This window comes from Macaca nemestrina, chromosome 10, assembly GCF_043159975.1.
Source record: "Macaca nemestrina isolate mMacNem1 chromosome 10, mMacNem.hap1, whole genome shotgun sequence".
NCBI classification, from domain to species: Eukaryota; Metazoa; Chordata; class Mammalia; order Primates; family Cercopithecidae; genus Macaca; species Macaca nemestrina.
Genome location: NC_092134.1, coordinates 78837021 through 78855645, shown reverse-complemented (window position 1 = coordinate 78855645; position 18625 = coordinate 78837021). Strand labels below are relative to the sequence as shown.

The following is an 18625-nucleotide window of genomic DNA, read 5'->3' as shown; positions in this document are numbered from 1 at the left end:
AAGAGAACTGTGGGACCATTCCTCCCTTCTTTTGGGAAGGGGCATAGATGGGAATTGAGCAGGGAAAAAAAGGGTGACTGAGAAGGGAAAAGGATAAAATCAACTTGTTATCCATTCAATGCAGGGAGGTCCCTAGTGCCCCTGCTCTTGCCCCTCTGCCCCAGCATCCCCCAGTCCTGCAACTGCTCCTCTCCCCTCAGCTGGGGTTGCCTGTATGGAGCTTATTGCTGTCTGAGAAGAAAACACCAGGTTCAGATTCCACTTCAGCACTCAGACCTGGCAAAAGTGCACTGAGGGAGCTGTGTTGGGGTTTTGGTAGAGAGGAAGGCTTTGTGGGAGAAGGGTCAGGTTGTTTTTGGGGTAAGGCCTGGGGGCATAGGGCATGGAGAAGAGCTAGAAAGGGGGTGCTTCAGGTGGTGCTGTTGGATAGAGCCAGACTTCCAGGTCAGTTGATTCCACAACTGCAGTGAGAAGTCAGATTTGCAAATAATTATGGTGGCTGCAGTGGCAGCCTAAGCTGCCAGCTGGTGTTGGCACCATTTAGGTTGGGAAGGGAGCTTGGCTGGCTGGGGGTTGAGGGCTGGGGGCTGGGTGCTGGTCATAGGGAGAGGCTGAGTGATTCTCTGGCAGGCAGGACCTGGGGGTTAGGGAAGTTTTTCCTTTCATTCCTATTCCTTGGCTTCCCTGCTCTCCTGTTGATCAGCTCTTGCATATCTGCTTGGCACTGTGTCCCTTGTTCTCTCCTCTGTGCCCACCTTGTTTGGAAACTTCTTGCGGCCTGAACTGAGTGAACACACATGCCAACAGTATTGCCAAACTTCCTAAACCGTGAGCATCTCTCTACCAAGCAACTGCTTTAGAAATTCCAATCTGCAAGATACATAATAAACCAAATTGCACTAGATACCTCAAAGACTTCTTGGTCCCTCCTGTTCTCTCCCCTTCTGCTCTTCTTTGAAATGCCAAGAAAATTTGCTGTTGTTTTTAATTGCAGTGAAATAAATTGAAGACAGATATGCCGGAGAACTTCCTGGAAAGTTCATGAAGGTTAGAATGTGGCCTTTCTCTGATAAAGAAAAAAGCTACCCTTCTCCTTTAAGCACTGGGCTAGAGCTGATTTGGGGAAGCAGTGAGCCAGTCAGAAAGGATGAACTCAGGAACTGGGAAATTAAGGCCCAAGCATCCTACTTCCCCAGTGTCTCCAACCCAGTCCCTGAATCTGAGAACCATAAAGGCTACAGAGAAGGAACAATCCCCAGAGATAGTTAGTAAAATCGGGGCAGTGCTGGGACCAGACTCAAATCCTGCTGATCCATAATCTGATGCTGCCCTCATCACACTTGCAGTCAGACTCTTGCCAAGTTTTTAATTTACTTTCCCATCCCAGACTACCTTCAACATCTGTTAGGCCCCATGGAAGCAGGGCATCTGCTGGGAACAGCTGTTGAGATGTGGTTTGGAGGGCTGGTGGGGTGGTCCATGTGGAGGTGGTTAATGAGCAAAATCAAATGGTGTAGGGAGGGAAAAGAGGGGTGGACAAATGAACCAGAGAAAGAGTTCTGGACTGGGTACTGGGAGCCTCCTCTTCAGTTTGCCTTCCTCTGACCTTCTCACCCACCCCTCCCAATTCCTCCCTCTCTCAAGGGCTGAAGTCTGACGGAAAGGTGACTCATTTGTGTTCTTGGCTGGGAGCTGGGACACCTGGGTTCTTATTGGTCTGGGCTGAGGCTCAAGCTGCTTAGATTATTCCCTTCCTCATGTGATCTGAGTTGTGCTGGGCTGTTGCTAGGAACACCTGTTAGAAACGGCTTCTGGTCAGAAGGCACAGGCACAGGAGGAGTCTGAAAGCAGTCTCTCCCACTTCTTCAGTGTGTTTCCAGCCTCTCTAATGCAGCACCTTTCAAATCTCCTTTCCTTTCCTCCCTGCCCCCTTAATACCTCCTACCTCTTTTCCTTTCTCCACCCTCCTGGTTTCTGTCCTTCTCCCACTGTCTTCCAATCTTCCCCAGGCCCTGCCCCATTCCCTTCCCTCATCCCACCCCCACCCGTAGCTCCTCTGTCCAGTGCTGAGGGCTCTCTCACCACTGCTGCCATGTCAACAGTGCCTCCCAGGATGGCAACCCAGCTTTGCCACCAGGGGGGCTATTTTTATCTGTGGAGCCACCCCCGCCACAATGCCCAGCCAGCTGCCAGAACTGGGGCTGTCTGTATAGCAATGGAAGCCAGAAGCCAGGGGAGTGGGGGAGTGGGAATGCTCGGGTGAGGTGGAGAGCTAGTTGTTCTTGGTTTCTGGAGCTTCGTGCTCTACATGCTCTGCAGCCTCTGCCTCCACTGCCTCACTGGGGCCTCTGGAATAAGAAGCCAGAGAGAAGCCCTAAACCTCCGGAGTGGTGGCATCAGGGAGACTAGAGCTTTCCCACAAACATCCAGGTGCCATTTGAAGCCTGGATGGAAAGTCAGGGGTCCTGGCTGTAAGAGTGGGCATATGGGACTTTGTTTATGAATGACTCAATGAATATTTGCTGAACTAACTAAAGATTTGGACTAAATAATTATCCTTCACATTCATATCCTTCACATTCATTCATATCCTAAACCTTCATTTAGGGTTCCCAAGGTGTTCTCATACCATATCTCATTAGGTCCTTGTGAAAATTCTGTGAAGCATGTATTATTTACCCATTTTACAGACCAGGAAACTGAAGCTCAGTGTGACTTTCCCAAGGTCACACATAGTAATAAAATCTAGGCAAAAGTTTGTGATTTCTTTTTAAATTTAGTTTTCTCTTTTCAACTGAGCTAGCCAGACAAGTCTCCTGATTTTAAACTCATGCCCTCTTTCTATTGGAATTAGATGATTTCCTTGGTTCTTTCAGTTTCTGAGATTTTGGAGCTTTGAAGTCAGCCAGTGAATCCCTTCCCAAGCACCACCCCATTATCCCCACCCACCCCCACCCCTTTTTTCTTACCAGAGACAGAGTCTCCCATCCTTTGTTTCCTACCTCAACCTTATTCTTCACTGCAGGCTGGGCAGGCATTAGAGTTGGGTTCCTTTCTATTTTTAAACTACATTTAAGGGCTAAAGGAAAATCCATACTGGACCCTTTGTTGAGGTCATCACATTTATGTCCTGCCTGCCAGCCAGGTGACAGTCTCCTTAGAGGTAGAGAGTGGGGTATGTGTATATGTGTGGGTAAGTGTTTATGTGTGAAATTTTTGATGGTTGATCACTATCCCTCCTTATTAGGAACAATAAATAATAATAACAGGTTAGGACAAAGTATGCAGCATGCATTCGTGGGCTGAAGTGTTGAGCAGCCATTCGTCCAACCAGCTTTGGTTCTAGTGGGTAAGACAGCAGAGGAATGGACAAGATATGCTCTTCGAGGCTTTTCTGGTCTAAGAAATCTTTACTTTTCATTAGGAGAGTTGAGTTTAGCACTTACTTGGCTAGAGTGGCAGGGTCTGGAGTGAGGGTACAAGATGAGGCAGGGAAGCTGGCCTGGGTTGGAGGTTGTTAGTGTTCCAGGCTGTGCACTGCCATCTGCCCCCACTCCCAGTCCCATCCTGCAACGCAAGCATGTCCACAGAACATGCCAAATGACCTGTCCTCATCTCCCGGGTGGCATTCAGGGGCTCTGACACTGGGTCTAGTCCTTTCTTTCTAAAAACACTCATCAGCTTGTGGCCATTGTGGGGAGGGTGGCGGTGGGACACAGAGAGAAAGAGAGGGATACAGAGAGAGTGAGTTTCTTTCTGCCAAGATCTGCAGCAGCCCTGCTTCACGGCGACCAGGTGTTCACTAGAGAACAGCCTTAAGATATTTGACTTCCACTCCTCTTGTTGAGATCGAAGCCCACTTCCACTTGTCCCAGTACTCGGTGGAGCTGAGAAACAGCGGGTTCCCCAACTTCATTTATTTCTAATTCTTCAAGGCTTTGGCATAATGACAAAGTATTTTAATTTCTTCCTGCTTTTGATGGGTAGGGGTAAAGGGAAAACTTCCTGTCATAAAATCCTAGCTGTTGGCCTGTGTCTTCTCTTTTCCCTTTCTGCTGACATACTCAACTCCATTAGTTCCTTTTCATCTCTACCACATCACCCCCAGCCAGAGACCTAGATCTAAGAGACTGCAGATCCCCGAACTCTTTTCCCCAACGCGTTGGGCTTCACCCGCCGACTCTCCCCCTTAGCCCCGCCCAACTCCTCAGCTGACCAATCACGGCCCCAGTGTACATGTATTGGTGATGTCATCTCCTAGCCAATCAGGAGGCGGGCTGGGACTGTGTGCGCACGTCCACTTGGAGCTGCAGCGACTGGGTTCTTCCGTCCCCAACCTTGGCGAAAGCAAAGTCTGAAGGCAGGAGAGGGGGTCCTGGTCCTCAGACCCCTTCTGGGTGCCTCTTTTGGCCCCTCCTGGGCCATCTCGTCGCTTCTCCTTACCTCTGAGCAGGATTGACCTCTCTCTGGTTAATTCATGGGTATTCCCCAATTTCCATTTTACAAATGAGAAAACTGGGGCTGGGGGTGTTAATTTGCCCAACCCCTTGGTTTCTATGAGCGAGTTCTCTTGACTTTCATTCTCTGCTTGTGGGTGGAGGGCCCTTCCCTCCCTGTTGAGCCGGCCTCTGGATAAGGATCCCCTGACACACAGCTTCAGGAAGCCCCTCCCTACAGTTTCTTATCCTCTGTGGGAAGTTCATCCCCCTGTCTTACTTCCATTCTGTGAGGTGGGTTAAAGCTCATTTTGAAGAATGGCCCCAGAAAAAGACCCTGAGAGGGAGCTGAGTCTGCTAAGCTCCTTTTGGGGGTTCTTACAGGACCCCTCCCCCTCACACTACAGACTTCCTCTCTGTGACAGATTCAGGATGGTTCCCTGTTCCTGCACCCTTAAACCTCTTGCTAACCCCCTTTTTCCCAAAGAGGAGCCCCACCTCCTCAGACCAAGAGGCTGGCCTGTGCTATTTCTGTCCTTTCTGGGCTTCTTCTGAGAACAGATTCTTGTTTCCCATCTGATTCAGATGTGAAACTTTTCCCGCAGCCTCCCCTCTCACCCAGTTCCGGTAGGCTGGGTCTCTGCCTCCCCACTCTCTTCTTCCTGCAGCCAGGCCCCTCCCCAAAGTTCTCTCTGGTCAGTCGCTCAGTTCTACTGGGATCTGGAGGAGGAAGGCAGGGGCCAAAGAGGAAGTTATCCCCGCTTAGGGGCCCTGGGGCTCCCGGGGTCAGGATTTTGATGCTGTGAAGCAGGAAACTTTGATTCCCATGGCAAACCCTGTTCCTGTTCAGAGGAGCCACCTTCAGGGCCCCATCCTCAGGTAGGTGTCAGGGATGAGGAGAGGAAGGGGGAGGAGGAAGACGACAGGTTGCTCATGGATCCACCAGTTGTAGTTTAGTGAAGTGGAGAGATCAAGACCTGACAGCCCCCCATATGTTTTGTGTGTGTGTGTGCGTGCCAACTTCACCTTTTACTCTGTCCATCTTGCCCTTTACCTTATTCTCCTCCCATTTCCATTCCCCCCTCCCTTTTTAAAATTGCTTCTTCTTGACTGTGGCAAGTAACTTATCAGTGTTTCTTCCTTTTCTCTCCTTCCTGACTCCCAACATCCTTAGGACCTCACATCCCTTTGAAATTTAATCTTGTCTTAAGAACCCAAACTGGAAATACAATTCTTCTCCTGACTACCATCCCCTATCTTATTCTAAAGTCCTTCAGAGTTAGGATCTCCCCAGACCCACTCAAAGTCCTCACCTCACTGTTCATCTGCAGGAAGTCCTTCTCTGGCTTCCCTGTCCTAAGCCCCCTACTTATGGTGATCTTTTTGGGAATGTGGGTGCTGGAAGAAGAGGCAGGGGACTTTGGAAATCCCCAGAACACCAGCTATGGTGATACAAATAAATGAACTGTAGAAGCTGGAGAAGCTGAGCTCTCCTGAGGTGTTGGGGTTATAACTACCAGAGTCTTTTCCTCCCAATGGCTGCCTGGAGCTAGGAGAGACTGTGGACTTCCAGGAGTCACGATCTGAGGCTTTTCCAATCATGCAGGGACTGAAGGTAAAGCAGAAAGAAGTGGTGGTAGTGAAACGGGCAGGGATGGAGGTCGAAGGAAAGTTGGGGGAAGCTGCCAGTTTTCCTTGGGGCCAGATGAGGACTGGACAGGGTTGAGCATCCTGTTCTACAGGGAAAGACACCTTTCCTGTGCCAGATTCCATGATGGCTGAAACAGAGGGCTTGGATTAAAACTGATGTTGGTGGGATAGAAGGACTTCCTGCAGAAGAAGAGTGAGGTGAGGACTTTGAGTGGTCTGGGGAGATCCTAACTCTAAAGGACTTTAGATTAAGAGAGGACCCTGGCAGGCCAGAAAGTATGGGGTGTGTGTGTGTGGGGAGGGGTTATTTGACTTCAAGAGGGTGCAGTTCAGCAGCTGGATCCTTTCAGCCACTTGAGTCCAGGTCCTCTTCTTAGACTTCTCATTTGTCAAATTGATTCTTTGATCTTTTTTTCCCTCCCTCCCCACCTCCTTCTGGTGTCTGGATCATGTTTGGTTCAGATTTCAACAGAAGCTATCCAAGAGCTCCTGGACAAGATCTGTAAGTGAGGGAAGGAGAAACTCCGAGGGAAGTGTGTGCTTGAAGTCAGCCTACAACCTTACTCTTCTCAGGCTCACCGTTATTTTTAGAAACCCTGGCTCAGAAATCTCCATTGTGAGCTCTGGGAGATAGCCTCACACCTGATTAATTTTCCCCTTTCCATTTTATTTATTTAATGAACTTTTACTGAGCACGTTCTGTGTACTCTAAGGATGGAGGCCAAGATAAACAAGTCACTGTCAGCGTCATCAAGACACTCAGTCTCCTATGGGCCAACTGACAGAATTAATTAAGGTTGGACGGGCTGAGACTGTAGAAGCTATGGTGGAATGGGTTCCAGCCTCTCTCTAAGCTAATTGCATGATTAGGCTTGTTCTGCCTTAACAGTTTCATTGTTTGGGGACACGGTTAGGTTCCAATGTAGGTCTTGTAGACCTTGATAACCTGACTGAGATGGATGAGTTGTGTGACCTTAGACAAGTCACTTAACCTCCCTTATAAGGAGCTTGTGAAGATCAAATGAAGTTTGTAATTGTAAAGGAAAGATCATGGCTACTATCTTTCTCCCATTTCCTCTGTTAGGGGGCTTCCTAATTACCAGCCTCAATCCAGACCAACTCAGTCTTCTCCACCTGGACTTGGGAGAGAGAAGGTACTTGTTGGATTTGAAGGGAGTGTGGTGTGAGCTGGGTAGGACCACCATGATTTGATGCTGATCAGTCAATTCCTATTCAAATTACATTTATGGAAACTTTTTGTATGTGCCAGGCCTTTTAGTGTATTATATCACTCAGTCCTCTTATTAATAGCCCTGTGAAATGTTTATTATCATCCTTACCATTTTATAGATGAACAAGTTGAGGCTCTAAGATAAACATTCTCAAAGTTTGGTGTATGTTAGAATAATCTGGGGTGTTTTTTAAAAATGCAGATTGGGCTGGGAACTATGGTTCATACCTGTACTCCTAACACTTTGGGAGGCCTCAAGCTGAGGATTGCTTAAGCCCAGGAGCTTGAGGTTACAGTGAGCTATGATCATACCACTCTAGATCTTGTCCAGGAGCTCTTGCATAGCTTCTGTTGAAATCTGTTGAACCAAACATGATCCAGACATCAGAAGGAGGTGGGGAGGGAGGGAAAGGAAGATTAAATAATACATATGACAAGTGAGAAGTCTAAGAAGAGGATCTGGACTAAAGTGGCTGATAGGATCCAGGTGCTGAACTGTACCCTCCTGAAGTCAAATAACACCCCCAACACCTGTACTTGCTGGCCTGGCAGGACCTTCTCTTATTGTAAAGTGTTTTGGAGTTTAGACCTCCCCAGACCCACTCAAAGTCCTCACCTCACTGTTCTTCTGCAGGAAGTCCAGAGTTATGATCTGGGTGACAGAGCGAGACAGTGTCTCTTAAAAAAAAAAAAAAAAAAAAAAGCAGGCTGGGTGCAGTGGCTCGTGTCTGTAATCTCAGCACTTTGGGAGGATGAGGTGGGAGGATCACTTGAGGCCAGAAGTTTGAGAACAACCTGGGCAACATAGCAGGACCTCATCTCTACAAAAAATTAAAAAACATTAGCTGGGCATGGTAGTACATGCCTGTAGTCCTAGGTACTCAGGAGGCTGAGGCAGGAGGATCGATTAAGCCCGGCAGGTGGAGGCTGCAATGAGCTGCAATTGTGCCATTGTACTCTAGCCTGGTTGACAAAGTGAGATCTTGTCTCAAAGTAAAAAAAAAAAAAAAAAAAGCAGATCCCTGGACTGTACCCTCAGAAATGCTGTGGAATTAGACTTAGAATCTATATTTTTTACATGGATGCAAGGTGATTCTGATGCTGGTGGTCTACAGACCACATTTTAATAAGTACTGATTAAGAGTTAGTGACCTGCTCAAAGGCTCACAGCAGGAAGTACTAGCTTTGAATCCAGGATTTCTGCCTCCCAGACTCGTGCTGCTGCTGGATACATCTCACCAAAGCTGCCTCCTAAGCCTTGGTTTCTCATTGTAAATGGGAATGGCAATTCCTTCCCCGCCTCCCTCCTTCATAGGCCCATTGTGAGGATAAAATGAGGTAATGTAGGAGAAAGCACTTTTAAAAATGTAGAGCTGGCAGCATTGTTAGCAATTATGCAAATACATGCAAATGAGTACCGTGGGCGTGGCTGCTCACTTTGGGAGCCAGTGCTGGGATGTGGGTTTCAAAAGGTGGGTGGAGAAGGGAACTGGAAGAACTTTGGTGATGGGCATTGACCCCTGGGGAAAGTTTTTGTAAAAAGGGCCAAATGAAGCAGAAGGCTGGGGTGGGAATCTGGGGGAGAGAGAGAACTATAGGGAGAAGAAGAGACCTTCCTTCCTTCTTGGGTTTTATGTCCCCAGATTTGAGGGCCCCTGGCAATGGGGACTGATTGGCAGAGGGAAGCCCCAGCTTGTGCCTGGGCACCAAAGGCAAAGCATACCTCTTTGTTCTGTGATCTCTGGGCTGGGTACTCTGGGAGATACTGGCTCATAGCCCCTTTCCAGCTCATTTAGCTGGGAAAGCCTTTTATGATATCTCGCCTCTGTTCCTCCTCCCTAATGAAGCTGGAGCTGGGGCTGAGCTTTACTAAAATCATCCTCTTTCTTGTTAAACAACCTGCTGTTTCCACTTGGAGATGGTGCAGCAGGAAGGCTGGAAGTGAGATTTGAGGATAGCCCTCCAACTTCTTTGCCACTTTCCCTTCTGTCCCATTTGCTCTCAGATGTGTTGTCCAGGACTGCTAGGCCCTGAGGTGAGAACTGGCCTGTGATGCTTCCTGGGGCTGGCTATTTTGGGCACCCCGATTCCAAAGCTGCTGAGACCCTGGGATTCTAGAGCTACTTCTGTTCAGGAACGCCATTGTTCTCCCTCCCCCGGCATCCCTGGGAATTGATGCTAATTTCAGCCTCTGGTCCCTGACTCATTCTCTTCTCCTCCCTGACTCATAGGGTGACCTTGGGTTTTTGAAGCCCCTCTCAGTGGGGAATTAGGATGGCCACCATTTCAGCCCTGGGTTGGTTTTAGGTGGGTGGGGCAGGGTGAAGGAAAGGAGAGAAAGGAATGTTTAACTGCTTTCATTAAAATCACCATCTGAAGAGCTTTGTTTGCTTTGTGACTGCCTGGGCTGAACTCACCAGACTTCTAAGAAGTCTCCCAGTTAATCATCAAACCCCAGAATTTGTAAGTGTAAAACATGAGGTGATTGTTCCTTCAGGCAAAGCATCCAGTGAGTGAGATCCCTGGGCCCACCCCACCACTTTTATCCTGGAGGAAGCTTCGGTGGGGACAGAGGCCGGGGGTGGGTATGGTAACTCTGTCAGAGGTTCTCTCTGGTGTAAGACTGGAAAGGCAGGGGTTAACCTGGCTTTGTCCTGGTTGATGGATTCTGGAATCATAATCCATTAGCTTTGCCTGCATGGAGAGAGGCCAGGCGAAAGCATTCAGATTTGTCTTTGTTCTGTGCTTTTGCCATCCCTGCCAGGCACAGAGGGGCTGTGGACATTTAACCCCCACCCCCCACACCATGACCAAGAGACAATGAAATACTCTTGGGGGCTATCTTCATGGCTATTGATCCCAAAGCCCTCTCCCATGGGGGAAATAAGCAGTTTCAACTCTTGATTATTCAGGCTATGGAACAGATCATCCTAAAAACATAACTCCAGGGGCTTGTACCTGCCTAATTCTGCTGGGCCCTGGCATTTTAAACAAGACTAAGCACTGACTAAAGAGCGGGTTTTGAGAGGTTAGCTGGTAGTGGGGATGATGGAGTCAGAAAAACCTGGCATTAAACTTTGGGTGTAGATAATACAGGCAGTGGCAATAGCCTGAGATTTAAAAAGGAACATTAGCTGCTATTATTATTAATATTGAAATTATTAACTGTTTACGAAAGACTGAGGATGTTTCTGTAAAATGTACCTTATTAGGGGGTATCCTGTTCTCATGATAAGGTAGCTGTGCCTAAGCAGCCTCTCTGTATCTGCTCCCTGCAGGCTGCGCTACATGGTGAAGCAGTTGGAGAATGGGGAGGTAAACATCGAGGAGCTGAAGAAAAATCTGGAGTACACAGCTTCTCTGCTGGAAGCCGTCTACATAGATGAGACACGGTGAGAGAGACCGACAGAGAAGGAGAAAGATGTCAGACATAGTGTTCCAGAGAGAGGGGTTAAGACAAAGATAGACACGTGTGGCATGGACAGAGACAGGAAGAAAGAGACAGGGTGGACCAGATATAAAGAGCTCTAGGTAGTGGCTGGGCACAGTGGCTCACACCTGTAATCCTAGCACTTTGGAGGCCAAGATGGGTGGATTCTTTGAGCCCAGGAGTTTGAGACCAGCCTGGGCAACATGGCGAGACCCTGTCTCTAAAAAAAAAAAAAAAAAAAAAAAAAAAAAATTAGCCAGGCATGGCGGCATGCTCCTGTAGTTTTAGCTACTTGGGAGGCTGAGGTGGAAGGATGGCTTGAGCCTGGGAGGCAGAGGTTGCCGTGAGCTGAGATTGCACTGCTGCACTCCAGCCTGGGTGACACAGCAAGACCCTGTCTCAAAAAAAAAAAAAAAAAAAAAAGAGCTCCAGGTATCCAGGGAGAAATAGTGGTAGTAGAGATAAAGAAGCAGAGGCAAACAGAGAGATGCAGAGATAGAGACAAGCACAGATATCAAGAAGGACAGAAGACTGTTTCAGAGTTGGAAGGCGCCTTAAAGCTCATCTATTCTAGTGTGGAATGCCTCCAGACGTTGCTGCCCAACATGGGAGCCACCATCCTGGGTGGCTATCCAGCACCTGAAATGTGGCAAGTAGGAACTGAGATGTGTATGTAAAATATGTGATGGATTTCAAAGACTTAGAAAAAAGAATGTAAGATATATTATTCATATATATATTTGTTTTTTGTTTTATTTTTGTTTTTGTTTTGAGATGGAGTTTGCTCTTGTTGCCCAGGCTGGAGTGCAGTGGCGCAATCTTGGCTCACTGCAACCTCCGCCTCCAGGGTTCAAGCAATTCTCCTGCCTCAGTCTCCAGAGTAGCTGGGATTACAGGCGTGCGCCACTATGCCCTGCTAATTTTTCTATTTTTAGTAGAGGTGGGGTTTCTCCATGTTGGTCAGGCTGGTCTCGAACTCCCGACCTCAGGTGATCTGCCCGCTTTGGCCTCCCAAAGTGCTGGGATTACAGGCGTGAGCCACCACACCCAGCTGGTGTCTCATTAATTTATTTTATAAGGCTGGGTGTGGTGGCTCATGCCTGTAATCCCAGCACTTTGGGAGGCTGAGGCAGGCTGATTGCTTGAGCCCAGGAGTTCAAGACCAGCCTGGGCAACATGATGAAACCCTGTCTCTACAAAAATTAAAGAATTAGCTGGGCATGGTGGTGTGCACCTGAGTCCCAGCTCCTTGGGAGGCCGAGGGGGGAGGATCACCTGAATCTGGGAAGGTTGAGATTGCAGTGAGCTGTGATCACACCACTGCACTCCAGCCTGGGCGATAAAGTGAGACCCTGTCTAAAAATACACACACACACACACACACACGCACACACACACACACACACTATTGGTTTCATGTTGAAATATTTTGGAGGTACTAGGTAAAATAAAATTTATTGCTGGGCACGGTGGCTCACGCCTATAATCCCAGCACTTTGGGAGGCCGAGGCGGGTGGATCAACTGAGGTCAGGAGTTCAAGACCAGCTTGGTGTGGTGGTAGGCACCTGTAATCCCAGCTACTCAGGAGGCTGAGGCAGGAGAATCATGTGAACCTGGGAGGCGGACGTTGCAGTGAGCCGAGATCGTGCCACTGCACTCTGGCCTGGGCAACAGAGTGAGACTATGTCTCAAAAATAAATAAATAAATAAATAAATAAATAAATAAATAAATAAATAAAATAAAATTTATCATTAAAGTAAATTTCATCTGTTTCTCTTTCCCTTTTTAATGTGGCCTACTAGACAATTTAAAATTTCATATATGCGGCATTTTATTTCTATTGCATTTCATTTCTATTGGATGGTGCTGCTCTATAGCATCCCTGAAAGATGCATTCCATTTCCTGCTTAAATGCTTTCATAGTTGGGATGCTCACTGCCTCACACAGAGACCATTATCGGAGATGTTAGAGAAATAAAAAGATATAGAAAAAGAAAGGAAACAGGGTTGAAGACAGAGAGAGAGCTGGCATGAGAGTTACTAAATGTGGGGTATGACTGGGTATAGGGTCTCTGGGCTGTGGAAGCACCTGCTGTCTTTCCTCTGTGACTCCCCTTCTGGGGTCTCAGGCAAATCTTGGACACGGAGGACGAGCTGCAGGAGCTGCGGTCAGATGCCGTGCCTTCGGAGGTGCGGGACTGGCTGGCCTCCACCTTCACCCAGCAGGCCCGGGCCAAAGGCCGCCGAGCAGAGGAGAAGCCCAAGTTCCGAAGCATTGTGCACGCTGTGCAGGCTGGGATCTTCGTGGAACGGTGAGGCTTGCCCACACTCAGCCTCCCTCTGCCTTTAGCTGTGTCCCTCTTTCCCAGCCACCCTGGTCTTCCATGACCACCAGCCATATGATCCCATGGCTCATCTCCATATCCCCAGCTGGCCAGACCTCCACTCCCAGACCTTCATATGTGGGCTTCTTCTCATTGTTCTCTCTTAGGATGTTCCGGAGAACATACACCTCTGTGGGCCCCACTTATTCTACTGCGGTCCTCAACTGTTTCAAGGTGATCTCTGGGTTTTTGGGAAAGAGGAGAAGGTTGGGGGATGGAATAGCCATTGGGACTTCTAGACCCTGTTTATGGCATGATTTTTGCCTGCCTTTTTTTTTGTTTGAGATGGAGTCTCACTCTTGTCACCCAGGCTGGAGTGCAGTGGCGTGATCTTGGCTCACTGCAACCTCCGCCTCCCTGCAAGCGATTCTCCTGCCTCAGCCTCCTGAGTAGCTGGGATTACAGGTGCCCACCACCACGCCCAGCTAATTTTTATAGTTTTAGTAGAGATGGGGTTTCACCATGTTGGCCAGCCTGGTCTCTTGACCTCAAGTGATCTGCCCACCTTGGCCTCCCAAAGTGCTGGGATTACAGGCATGAGCCACCGCGCCCGGCCTGCCTTCCCTTTTAACTGTTGTTCTCACATTCGTCAAAACAGCTTTTGCCCACTCTAGGAGCAAACTCCTGACTTCCTGTCTCTCCCATACTGAGGGATATATGGGAAGAAAGAGGCACACTTCACCATCTCTTTGCTTTCCTATTTATCAAGACTTTGTACTCATGGGAAGTCCTTCTTGAAGTCTAACTTCAACCCTTGCTGCTGCTGGAAAGCAACATAATCTATGGTTTCTCCACAGAACCTGGATCTCTGGTGCTTTGATGTCTTTTCCTTGAACCGGGCAGCAGATGACCATGCCCTGAGGACCATTGTTTTTGAATTGCTGACTCGGCATAACCTCATCAGCCGCTTCAAGGTTGGGCAGCATCCTACCTCTACCTGCAGGCAGGATTCTCCACTCCCCTCATGCCTATTCTAAAAGCCTCCCAACAGACAGATTCCATAGATCCCCTCACTCAGTCTCAACAGCAGGGAAGTCTCCCCACGCCCACGCCCAGTCTACCTTTTCTGTCACTTGCCGCAGTCTTAGTTCCAGACTTCATTAATTGCTTTCTAGGGGGAGATTCTAGGTCTGCAACCATCTAGCCTGGGATTCTGCTCCCTCTCGCTTTGCTTTCTCCCCCCAGCTTGTCCTCTCTAGGCTGACTTGCAGTGTGGACACTGGAGGCCTGGAGTTCAGATGCTGTCAGCCAGTGCCCTTTGGGACTGGAATCCATGTGTTTCCTGGATAAAACTGACCACTCCCTCCCCTGTCCCCCAGTTCTGGTCTCTGTGCAAGGAATTTTATGGAGAAGGTCAGCTCTTGACAGGCTGGGGTGGGGTTGTATGACGGGGGGACAATGTGTGAACTTCATTTGCTCTTCAGCTTGTCTGGATGGGAAGAATTATATGAGAGTAAAGTCCTTCCTAGATCCTGTACCAGGAGGGAGCATCTTTTGGGAGGGAAAAAGTGCCAGGAGAAAAAAGAAAACACTTGCACTGGAAAAACCACATTTGGAAGTAGAGGGTGAGGGAGGTTGAGGAGCCATAATGGGGATATTGGGTCAGCACTTTGGGGAGCAGCAGGTGTTTACGGTGAAGGGAAACATGGATGATCTGAAGGGCCATAGAGGGGTGGTCAAAGGAGTCCAGGTGGAGAGTCCCCTCCCAGGCCATCTTTGGGAGGTCATTCCATCCGTCCTCTGCCTCCACTTCACTAGAACAAATTATTTGTGCATGTGAGCCCTTCCTCCACCCTTGACTCCGCCTTTTACAACTCCCTAGGGAGTTTCCAAAACTTTCCTGAGATGCTCAGTTGAAATTTTCTTAAGTGCCTTCTGGAAGCCTGTTCTGCAATTTTACTCTCTTCTTTCCACTCCTGCCCTCTCCAGGACAGAGAATAGCAGGGCTGTCTTTTTCCTAAGACTTTTCCCAGCTCATGTTTCTCCAAACTGGCTCTCAGACTTCAGTCACTAGCTTCTCCTAAAGTCTGCCTCCTTACCTGAAAGTACTGGGTTTGGGGGACCTCAAGAGTAGCTGTTTTGGGTTGGGTTTGCCCAGTCCCAGTCTGCTTTGCTCCAAGGCAGTTAGAGGAAGGAGGCGGTGCTTATTGTTTTAGTTTTCTTTGATGGTAGGGCCAGTAGCAGCTGCCCTTCTCAAACTCCACATTCTCTTCCTGGGCACCTAGCCCCTCCCCTACTCCTCCCTTTTTCTTCCCTTCCCTCCAGGGACGCCATGGCAACGCAAAAGCAAGGGCAGTCGTCATGGAAACAGTCCTTTAAAATTTCCTGAATTTGGGGCACAGCCCTCCAGGGGTGCGGTTGGGGGATGTTAGGGTCTGACTGACTAGTGGTGCTTCTTCTGTGTCTCTGTCACTGTATTGCTCATCTCTACAGAAACCTCCCGAGTCCTGAACCTTTGTCCCTTCCTAGCCTCCAGAGATTCAGGGACAGATCACTAGTCCTGTCCTCTGGGAGCCTTGAGCCTTCTGAAGGAGGCAGACATACCCTAAGGGTGTATACAGAGACAGGGACCGAATTCAGAGTAGCTGGACAGAGCTCTGGCTCATGGTGCTTTTGTGTGTGTTTGTGGGACTGAGGGTGGGGGGTACTGGTGCATGTAGACGGTAGGTGGTCAGAGAGTTTCTCAAAGGAGAGGGTAACCCACATCTGGCTGGAAGAGTCCTCTCTAGGTCATCTTCTTCATTCCCTTGCTTCCAAGCCCTTCTTCATGGTTTTAGATTTGGGGATGGAGTGGGGTGGTTGGAAGGTAGGAGGGAAGTTTTCCTTTTCTTTGAAATCTCCAGGGAAATAATAATAATTATGGCTATTCTTTAGAGAGCATTTACTAAATGCCTTGTACTTATCTCATTAATTTCCAGGTCGGTGGTATTATCTTCATTCTGCAATTAAGTATCTGAGGCACAGAGAGGCATGTGACTTTCCCAAGTTGCACAGCCAGCAGGTGGTAGAGGCAGGATATGAGCCAGGTTTACCTGACTAGGTCCTGTGCTCTCTCCCTATGCCACACTGCCTTCTACAGAAAGCTGAGGTTGTTGATCTTGGTCTGTAGTCACCACCATTCCTGCAGATCCTTGATATACCTCCATTTCCCCCACCCCCCCGCCGCAGATTCCCACTGTGTTTTTGATGAGTTTCCTGGATGCCTTGGAGACAGGCTATGGGAAGTACAAGAATCCTTACCACAACCAGATCCATGCAGCTGATGTTACCCAGACAGTCCATTGCTTCTTGCTCCGCACAGGGATGGTGGTAAGTGCCCTGGAGATGATTCTTCTGTGATTCAGGGCCTATGGCTACAGAACTGGGAGGTATAGAGTGTACTCCCATTTCCATTTCTCCTCTTTGGTTCTTCTTGGGCACTCCAAAGCCTTTGCAGAGTCGAACTGGATTAAACTCATTCTAGAGAATTCCCAGGTAGACTAAAACTTCTTGGACAGTGCTAGGGACATGTGCTGGGATGCAATGGGAATGTTGCAGGTTCGGATGGAGGAAGGTCCTTGGCCATTCCAGGAGCTGAGAAACCTGGCTGCATTAACCAAGAGCTGGCCTGGAAGCATGGAAGGGATGGGATGAGTGGTCTAGCCTGTGTGTGGAGGTTCTTGGGCAGTGACCAGCAGGCATCAGCCCTCTCTTATTCTTTCTCTTTCCTCCTGTAGCACTGCTTGTCAGAGATTGAGGTCCTGGCCATCGTCTTTGCTGCAGCTATCCATGATTATGAGCACACGGGCACTACCAACAGCTTCCACATCCAGACCAAGTGAGGGGTGGGGATGTGGCAGGGGCAGGAGAGGCCAAGCGGAGGTGGGGGAGGTTGCCAGAGTCCCTTTTTACAGGGGGTGGTCATGATGACCTGTGGCTTTGTAGGTCAGAATGTGCCATCCTGTACAATGATCGTTCAGTGCTGGAGAATCACCACATCAGCTCTGTCTTCCGACTGATGCAGGATGATGAGCTGAACATTTTCATCAACCTCACCAAGGATGAGTTTGTGTGAGCAGAAGCCAGTACTTGGCATCCCTAAGAGCCTCCCTTACCACAAACCCCATTTTCCACTTCCTGGACCTCCTGCCCAGCAGCACTGAGGGGGCCGATCGCTTCTCTTTTTATGTCCACTCAGAGAGCTCCGAGCCCTGGTCATCGAGATGGTGTTGGCCACAGACATGTCCTGCCATTTCCAGCAAGTGAAGACCATGAAGACAGCCTTGCAACAGCTGGAGAGGTGGCATCTGGTGGGGTGTGGCTGGGGCCAGGCCAGAGGGAGGGCTGTGTGGACTGGGGGTATACACAAGGGTAGTTGGTGTGCCAGGTCTTTACCTGGATGTAGAGACTCCACTGGCTCCAGGTATCCGACTGCATCTCTGTGTAAATGTGGTGTGTGTGGGGGTGTGTGTGTGTGTGTGTGGCCTTACATTTACATACACCCTAGGCAGCTGATCCACTGGAGAGTGCTTTGGGCTGGGAATCTAAGATGGGGGTTCTTATTGCAGCTCCAGGACAGGCTTACTCTGGAATGTTGGAAAATTCATTCGACCCTTCTGGACCCCAGTTTTATTACCTCTGAAATGGTGGAAATGACATGCCTCCCCCAACAACAGCTTGCCCCTATTTCCTAGTCTCCTAGGGCTATTGGGAGAGTCATATGAGGTTTAAACAAATGCACAGAACAAATGCCATAATTGCATCTAATGCTGCTTACAAGTGGGTGGGAATGTATAAATGTGTGTGTGAGTGGACTCTGTGTGTGTCCTGAAGGTGTGTGTTAATCTCTGTGTATGGTGTTTATGTGTGGGAGGGTATGCGGTGTCATAGCGGGTTATTGTTGAGGGTATAATAATTATTATTACTATTCTAAATAATATCTACTGAGCACTTATTATGTGCTAGACACTCTCCTGAATACTTATTTGTTGTTTGTCACTTAATTCTCAGAACTACTTGATATGTCGTAGGGTTGTTATTTCCATTTTAGAGTTGAAGAAAATGAAATATGGAAATTTTAAGTAACTTGCACAGTGTCACACAGCTAACATGTGGTAGGTATAGATGTGAACCCAGGCCCTTTGATTCTAAGAGCCTGGGCTCTTAGCTACTAACCTGTGCTGCTACCTAAACATACATAAGTGTGTGTGTGTCTGTGTGTGGGGGGTGTGTGTGTGTGTGTGTGTGTGTGTGTGTAGCTTTGGAGGGTGTTTGAAATTATGTGAGGCCAGGCGTGGTGGCTCATGCCTGTAATTTCAGCACTTTGGGAGGCCGAGGCAGGTGGATCGCTTGAGGTCAGGAATTTGAGACCAGCCTGGCCAACATGGCGAAACCTTGTCTCTACCAAAAAAATACAAAAATTAGCTGGGTGTGATGGCATGTGCGCCTGTAGTCCCAGCTACTCAGGAGGCTGAGGTAGGAGAATCACTTGAACCCAGGTGACGGAGGTTGCA

At 48.6% G+C, this 18625-nt stretch overlaps 1 protein-coding gene across 2 annotated transcripts in view; it reads left to right on the top strand.

The window, feature by feature from the left end:
* LOC105474217 (phosphodiesterase 1B) overlaps window positions 1-18625 on the top strand; it is a 29676-nt gene that overhangs the window by 6725 nt on the left and 4326 nt on the right. The window contains exons 1-9 of one of the 2 annotated variants that reach the window (XM_011728704.3): window positions 4746-5315; window positions 10596-10709; window positions 12879-13061; window positions 13241-13307; window positions 13931-14047; window positions 16302-16442; window positions 16850-16950; window positions 17058-17183; window positions 17311-17412. In XM_011728704.3, the coding sequence (XP_011727006.1) occupies window positions 5263-5315; window positions 10596-10709; window positions 12879-13061; window positions 13241-13307; window positions 13931-14047; window positions 16302-16442; window positions 16850-16950; window positions 17058-17183; window positions 17311-17412 (1004 nt within the window). In that variant the 5' untranslated portion in view covers window positions 4746-5262. Of the gene's footprint in view, window positions 1-4745; window positions 5316-10595; window positions 10710-12878; window positions 13062-13240; window positions 13308-13930; window positions 14048-16301; window positions 16443-16849; window positions 16951-17057; window positions 17184-17310; window positions 17413-18625 lie in introns of those variants that run through there. The other variant, XM_011728702.2, reaches the window with a different exon arrangement.